Source organism: Lates calcarifer, linkage group LG10, assembly GCF_001640805.2.
Source record: "Lates calcarifer isolate ASB-BC8 linkage group LG10, TLL_Latcal_v3, whole genome shotgun sequence".
Lineage (NCBI taxonomy): Eukaryota > Metazoa > Chordata > Actinopteri > Centropomidae > Lates > Lates calcarifer.
The window spans coordinates 6,519,129-6,527,390 of record NC_066842.1 but is presented as its reverse complement, the minus strand read 5'-3'; the positions used below and the strand labels follow the sequence as shown (position 1 = coordinate 6,527,390).

The window sequence follows — 8,262 nt, the reverse complement described above, 5'->3', positions numbered from 1 at the left end:
CTTCAAAATACTTTTAGGTACAGATTAGTTGGGTTTATAACTAAAACCTCTGTACATTTAAACACAGTTTTGAATGCAACATTTAAATTTGATAGTGCTGTTTTTATAGGATTCAAGAGGTTTTTTTTTTGTTTGTTTTTACCTTGAAAATATTTTTCTGATCTGTGGTCTTTGCACATTGCTTTGTGATTAATTGATATTGTCAACTGTTCATGAGTGTGTGTGTGTGTAAAATGATGGGTAATGTTGTACCCATAGCCAAAGGCAACATTCTCCACAGGCTGGATGAGGCCCACTGTGGCCTGGGAACCATAACAGCCACTGTAGATCATAAACTGTGAGCACAGAGGTTTTGTAATTGTAAGGGTAAATAGCAGGAATAGCCCAAGGCTTTTCGTATTTGTCTAAACCTAGTTTATAATGTTTGACGTCATGTCATATAAAACAATTTACATTCAAAAAACAAAAGCCCTTGAGTGATGCTGCTCCTTTGAAGACATTTATTGTTTCTAATCAATGACTATTCCTTTAATATACCAACAGTCTCTGTGAGTCAGAGCATAACACAAACCTCTTTAAATCTCCTAATTAACAAAAAATGAAAAAGCTGAAAACCTTCCAACAATACACATTACAAATCTGGACGTTACATGTTATAAAATGCAGCTAAAATAATGGCTAGACAGAGTTCAAACGTAGTTCAAGGGACAGGAAGACAAAAGCACACAGCTGTAAAGTCTTATCTTGATAGCAGTGGCACAAGTTAGGTGCAAGTAATGTATGACTGGCTTTTCATCACCTATTTTAATTTAGGTCTCTGCTTCTGCAAACGTATTGCAAAAACATTCCAATGGCTATTTTTAACTCTGCACAAAATGTTCTGAAAACAGTGGGCTCAGGTTTATTTCATTTCAGTGCATGTTTTGGCTGAAACATCAACCCACTGGATGTAGGATTTATGTTACAGTTATATTCAGCAGCTGTTAAATGAACTACCAAGTGAATAAGGTATGTGTTTCATAAATCATCAGAAAGAAGAGTTGACTTGTAAAATTGCTGAGTGATTTTTTTTCATACTGAGTTTTTGCTGATATATAATATGCCAATAGGTTTTGGAGAAAACATTTTCTTCTCTATTTTTATTGGAACAAAAGTGAATAAAAGCAGTGGCAATGACAGCTGCCATAAGCAATTCTTCAGTGTTTAAAAAAATGAAACCACAGATGTCAAGGGAGCCAGGGCGTGTTAAAATTAGTTTTTTTTAAATTAATTTTATAATAAGGTACACAAAATCCTGACTGGTCAGAAGTTAATGAAAATAAAAGGGAAATGTAACTGCAGGGCTTTAGCTGGATAAACTCAGGCAGTGTTTGCATCTCATGCTGACAGCACTACACACCCCATTAAACAATAAATTCTGTGGATGAACTGCTCTGGTTAAGCTTTCTTCAACTCAACAGACATTCATTAATGTAATCACAAAATAACATATCAGAAAGGCTGTAATGCAACTGAGTCACCAGTGTAAAAATAGTTCCATCCCATAACAAGACATAATGAAAAAGTCATGTCATAGTGTCCACACTGCTTACTGCTGTTTATAAGATGTGTGTCTCTGAAAGGTCTGATGAGCTCATAGGCAAACATGCAAAATTTGGTGGAACAGATTATTGGGTAGGAAATAGTTGCTAACTCATCCAGGAAATTATTCCCAGTCGGGTGTGTCAAAGGACTGGCCAACTTCAAGCTTGAAGGCAGCATGCAGAGAAAACAGTTTTATAGGTGTCACATTGGGATTTTGAGATCAAATGACCATTTATCCTCCCTCTAAGGACCTTAAAGGGCCCCATGGTGTGGCCTGCAGCCCTTCTGTGACATCAAAAGGATTTGTTCAGGTGAGTGGTCTAGGTGGGGGTGGATGGCAGCACTCTGGAAATGGTTCTTTTAGTTAATGCCTTTATAGGTCAAAAACAACAACACTCACTTACAGTAACCATGACAAATAAGATAGCAAAACACTTATACCCACAGACCAAAATAGATGTGGTTCATAAGTGATTACATAAGTTCAATGGTATCATAATTATCATTTAAACAGTAGATCTCTGTTTTCTCTTTAGGTGTTTTGCAGAGAGCCACAGAGAACAATGCTCTATTTATTAGTCTCTCTATTTTTTTTCTTTTTTGTATCATTTACACTGTATCCAGTGTCCTTGTATTAACTGCTTTAATGTCATCAAATCCATCAAATTGCATAAAAATAAGTAAGTAAAAATAAGAAGTTTTATTTGAATTCAACTGTCATTACTCAACTGTCACATAAGTCTGTAAATGCAATTTTTTTCTTGGGTCATGGTCTGGCAGTGATTATTGTATCTCTGGCCATAGCTGAAGCACATTCAGAGGACATGACCTTCAAACACAAACTGTGCAAACCTGTTTCTGGTCTCTGCTCCATCAACTGACATGAGAGTCTTCTTAACATGCATTTAGCCCTCAGGCTATTTCCAATTCCATCAGAGAGCAAGTTAAGCCAATGGGGGATTGTGTGTGTTGACCTGTGTGTGTGTGTGTGTGTGTGTGTGTGTGTGTGTGTGTGTGTGTGCATTTGTATTTAAAGATGAAAGGATCACACTGCTGCATTTGTAAGAGAAACAGGTCAGAGGACATCATAGTAGTCGACTGACCATACTTGTTGTTCTGAAGAAATCTGTGAAATAATCTTCTCTTTTTACAAAAAAAAAAAAAAAAAAAAATGAATTCAGACTTTCTCTTTGCATTTTCATGGCCTTTAAAACAACAGCTGATATTATCTGAGAAAATACGCCTGAGGAGAAGAAATCTCCCTCCCACTTCTCAGAGTGAGTCTGTAACCAATTTGAAACTGAGTAATAAGCTGTGACAAATATGGTAGTTTTGTTTTAGGGTGGACTTCTCTGTAAATTATCAAAACACAGATAATTTCCATTGCACACCCTTATGATCATACTGATGAACTGTGGTTGTGGCTATCATCATAATCTGTCATCCATTCAGGGGTGTAAGGTTTACGCACTTCATTGATCAGGGAAGGGATATCAATACGGTCAAACCGAGTATTTTATTTCATAATTTCCATATACCTTACATAATGAGATACACTGGATTTTACTGTATATTTACTGTGAATGAAAAAGGTCACATTTTAGTAAGAAGCTTTCAGCACTAGAGGGAGCCAAGACACCACACAGAGATTCTAACTGCTTTAATCACAGGAAGGGAGTAATTTTGTTTCATGTTTCTGATCAGAGCCAAAATAATGATCATAATCATCAGGTAGGTGTGGCATCGAACATAGCTCAACTTAACCAACTCAGAATTCTATCTTGTCATGCTTGACATGTTTTAAATTTATTTCAAAGACTATTTAAAATCACATCAGATAAGTTGCAGTTAGGTTTTAGTTTTCTGTAGTAATTTGTCACTGTAACCAAACAGTCTAATAATTGTGAATAAGTCAGTGTAATAATATAGTGTAATAAGATCAAAAAGACCACAGTTTTTTTTTTTTTTTTTTTTTTTTACTATTCTTTATAGGACTGCTCCTTTTGGACATTTCATGTGAACTGCTTACAGCATAATGAAATTAAATGCATGTCTATGTAGATTTGTGGCATCACCACAGATGATTCACATGTCCAGCCTGAGGGAAGGAACATCACCTGATAAGGGGACATCACTTTCAGAGAGCACGTGACCTTTGGAAAAGGTGAATCATTGCGGCAGACAGCTACTTACAGTGACATCTCTGCCCTGGTTAGTCTCACACTTTAATTCATGTGATATTGGGACCTCATCAACCTGAGTGACCCTCATATGACTTCATGTGTCCTGTAAACAACACATCACAACAGGCACAGTGTGTTCCTGAGCTGCTACTGGTTCACTTAAGCTCAGAATAAAAAATGAACTTAATTACACCAAATGAATTGTTTAAACTTACTGCAATTAGATTACATATTCAAAAAAAAGGAAAGACCAGATATGTAGGAACAGAAATAAAAATCCTGAACAAATGTAAAAGTACACACAGAAAACAAACAAATCAAAGTCAGAAATATGCAGCCTATACAGTGTACCACCCTAGACCAGGTCAAAATAAAATGTATGTGCAGTTCCCTGCAGACCAGGATCAATGTACTTTCAAGTTAACGGCAAGTGCTACAATAGGGCCAAACTGAGTTACACACATGAGGGGGTTTATGGCATGTCATTTTGCAGCGTCTGCACTTTTAATAAAGCCCTAAATACAGTAGCGGTTTTGAACCACAGGGCGACGCTGTGCACCTATTATCCAGTGCGAGGCATTGTCTGTCTCCTCACTGGGGATCTGAGGGTAGCAGACTGGAGACTCTAAAGCAAGCACTGAGGAGTCAACGTCCTCAGTGGTGTTGTTACAGAAAGCTGTAGTGTGTTACCCCACAATGAAGCGAATGTACATACTGAATAATGATGAACAAGCATTATTGAATAAACTACTTTTTACATTAAATAACTAATTAGATTTCCTTCACTGCAGTCAGTGTATTCGTTAGTGTTTAAAAGTACGCGGCTGTAATCCTCTGCGTGACTGGATTACACTAATCTTTTTAAAACATAAAAAAGTTTAATCTATAAAACACAATTTCGTCTTCAGAGAAATTCTATAGAAAAAGTGCCTGACTTTGTTTGTATGGTTAAAACTGCTCAGCTGGGTTTATGACTACATTAAAACGATTTTCATTTATGACCCTGTCTTCCCTTGGTGTTGTTTACTTTGCCTCTGTGCGTAAAACCAAAGCAGCTCTCTCAGCTTACGAAATGCCTGCAGACTGCTGAGCGCAGATACTATATGACCCGAGCAGCTCGTCGGTATTGTTATTGTGGTGAGAGAGAAAAGCAGGGTGTGTGTGTGAGAGAGAGAGAGGGAGAGCGACAGAGAGAGAGGACTGTACGAACCTCAAGAGGTCATACATCGTTTAACTGGCCAGATTAAGTTTCTCTTTCATTTGATTCTAACATCATAATAAACAGCAACCGTTGTAGAATGGCTGTATAAACATTTAGTGCTTTAATGTGACATAATACAACAGATCCACTCCTAATCCAGTATCAGACGCGCAGTACAGCAGTAGCTGTGCGGAAGACGCAGAAGACAAATCTTTGTACGATACTGGACGCAGGAGTTTGTGTAGGGCACCCAAAGACGACTCACAAACAAACACAGCTTCATGCTGACATCGGGAAAGTCCAATCGGTGTTATCCCAGGGTTGGGTCCCCAGGGTCCGAGAGAAAAATCGAAACGCTGCGTCCGGCTCAGTGTACAGCCAAATTGGCACCGAGGGCCGACGGGAAACCAGGGTGGGGGGTTGTATGTATGTGTGTGTGTGTGTGTGTGTGTTTCTGGAGAGGGTTGGACTTAAGGCAACCAATGAGGAAGTCGCCCGAGGTGGCTGCTCTGACGGAGGATCTGTTGGGAGGTTATATACTCCACATCTCACTACGAAGGTACATTTAAACAGAACTGTGTGGTGTGGAGAGACGTGAGAGCGAGGAGAAAGACACAGACAACAACAACACCTGATATTCTCTCATCAGGGATCAATCAGCCACATCGGGCATCATCCTCTGTATTCCTTGTGGAACTTGTTTGGGAAGATTTTGGAGATGTCCAACGTCCAGTTATCGAGCAGCGCGCAGGAGAGGCTGGTGGCCAGGAGGACCTTCCCTCTCCACAGACGCACCAGCGTCTGTCGCAACCTCTTCGGACCGGTGGATCACGACGAACTGAGTCGGGAGATGAAAGCCAAGATGCGGGAGATTTCCGAGCGAGACCAGCAGAGGTGGAACTTTAATTTCGAGGCCAACACCCCGCTGGATGGGGATTACGAATGGGAAGAGGTACCCGTGGATAAGAGCCCGGCGTTTTATCAGGACTCTGTACAGAACGGCAGGACCAGGGTGCCTGCGACTCCCGTCAAGCAGTGCCCCTCCTCGGACTCTGTTCTCCCGGAGACCCCTAGCATGGATGTACTGGAGCGTTTGGTCGTCCCCGAGAGCAGCAGCACTCCCTGCCAGGTGGAGGTCAACCAGGAGAACCGAACAGACAAGCTCAACTCAGGGAAGCCGAGTCACAGACAGGTTCCGTGCGTTACCCGCAAGAGGACAGCCACTACTGACAACAACACACACATCACAGGTAGATATAAGACATTTTTAAATCTGATATACCCAGGCTGTGTGCTCGGCTTCAGCTGCTGCGCCCAGTAGCAAAATTATCCATTTAGTTGTCGCTCCTTTCGGCGTAATTTACGTTTAATTTACGTGAACTAACTGTTTTTCTTCTTCTCTACAGACTTTTTCGTGAAACGAAAGAGGGCTGCCGATAGAAAATCTAATGATATGAGCGCTTGCCACCTCTCCAAGTCTCCAATCCCGGTGGAACAAACTCCACGAAAGAGGATCCGTTGAAGGTATGAAGGTTTATCGTATTTAATAAACCGTTTTAAATGCGTAAATCCTGTGCTGCTTTGTTACACCTTAAATGTTCGTAACGCTAAATATCGTGGGTTGTGTTTACGCTATGTGCTGTCTCATAACTAGTTATTTCTGTTTTGTTTTTCCTGTGTTAATTGTAAAGGATTTACATGAGCCAAAAAGCGCAGACAGGCTTATCTGGGGAGAGAGGGGGTGGGGAGAGTTTGCGGTGGTGAAATCGCAGTAGTAGTGATAGTAGTAGCTGTAGTAACACTAGTGGTTGGGGGAGGGGGATGTGCGTCACGATGTGGCGGGAAAAGGCTTGGGTAAAGGGTGACGCCTGCTGCTGAGGTTACATCTCTTGTTTCCTCGGAAAGCTGAGTCGCGTCCTTCTTCGGAATTACATCTAAATACAGACATCTTCTCGTGTTTTGTTTACTTCCTCCCAGGTGTTTTTTGCACAATTTTGCCTGCGCATTTTTCGAGGATCAAGGGGGGAAGACGTTCGTCCCCGCCACTTAAAAGCTGGAAAGGAGGATAAAGAACGGAGGGTGGGGAGAAAGAAACAGCCCCGTCCGACCGAACCGGCCGGCCGGCTGCCTCGGCTTGGTGTGCCCCGGCGGAGCGAAGCCTGAACACCGGACCAGACTCTCAGGACTGAACGGTTTGGGGAGGGAGAGGAGAAAGGGAGGAAATTTCACCGAATGACTTCTATCCAGTACAAATGTAGCATTCATTATTGCTTTTGCATACAGCCACTCGACAGTGTTAAATGTTTTAACATCTGTGCAATCCTAAATTACTTTTAAAAAAGAATTGTCTACACTGGCCAAAAGTGTACAGCTTTATAGAGACAATAGCCTATAAATGTTTATTTCTGTTCTGGTTTTTCTGTAAATGTATATTTTTAAGACTATTCTAACTTATAATTTATTTATGTTTCTTTATATGTGTTATATGCCTTGATAATTTAGCCAAAGGGCATATTTTTTATTTTATTTTATTTTATTTTGTTATTTACATCTTTTCCATCGTGATGTTTTGCAATCATGTAGCTTCCCTATAGTAGTCCACACTTGAAAAAATAGATTTCTTTGTGTTTCTGAGCCGTTTTTTGTGTTTTCATACAAGTGCCCTAATTATTGTCTTGCAAAAGATGAGAATAAAATATTTTTCACTTCAACTTTAAGCAGATTTGTTAATGTGTGTGTGTTTGTCCGGTTTAGTTGTTAGTTCAGGGTATTTTGAAACCACTTGTGGGTAAATTTAGTCTTGAAACTGAAAGTGAGAAAAGGGACTTTGTGTTGTCTGGTTTCCAGAGAGCAGCCTCATGTTTAATCATTTAGATGAACAAAGGCTTTATTGTAGATTTCGTGATGGATGGCTGCATTCTCCTTATTGGTTGTAGATTTTAACAATATTCAAGATTGGTTTTAAGAGGATTTATTACATTTCATGCAAGTACTGTTGCAAACAAAGCCCAACAATGCAACCATGCAGTGATATCACAGACGTTTATTGCTCTCCACCTCCTCCGGGGATGGCAGGTACATTACTTTTCATCGAGCTCCGCCTCTATCTGTCTGCTCCTATGGGCTCGTATACTTTTACCTTGCGGGGGGAAAGAACGCATTCAGACGTGCAGCCTTGGGCAGCATGGCAGCTGCGGGATATAGGCTGGGATTTAAAGGCCCTTTCGCCCCTCTAAAGAAGCAGCAGCTGCCTTTGGATCCCCGCTTTGTCCGCCACGAAGACACCCCCACATC

The 8,262-nt window shown here is 40.6% G+C and overlaps 1 protein-coding gene across 1 annotated transcript; it reads left to right on the top strand.

Annotated features, from left to right (window-relative positions):
* Positions 1 to 5,509: 5,509 nt before the first annotated feature.
* LOC108883053 (cyclin-dependent kinase inhibitor 1C) lies at positions 5,510 to 7,679 on the top strand. Its single transcript, XM_018675917.2, has 3 exons — positions 5,510 to 6,218; positions 6,375 to 6,492; positions 6,946 to 7,679. Exons 1-2 carry the CDS (start codon positions 5,687 to 5,689, stop codon positions 6,488 to 6,490), a joined length of 648 nt encoding a protein of 215 aa, XP_018531433.1. The 5' UTR covers positions 5,510 to 5,686; the 3' UTR covers positions 6,491 to 6,492; positions 6,946 to 7,679.
* The last annotated feature ends 583 nt before the right edge of the window (positions 7,680 to 8,262 follow it).

Bases quoted from the DNA above. Each gene is read 5' to 3' on its own strand.
- LOC108883053 (XM_018675917.2), top strand. From the start codon at position 5,687: ATGTCCAACGTCCAGTTATCGAGCAGCGCGCAGGAGAGGCTGGTGGCC. The intron at 6,219-6,374 runs GTAGATATAAGA...TCTTCTCTACAG, and splicing joins CAACAACACACACATCACAG to ACTTTTTCGTGAAACGAAAG.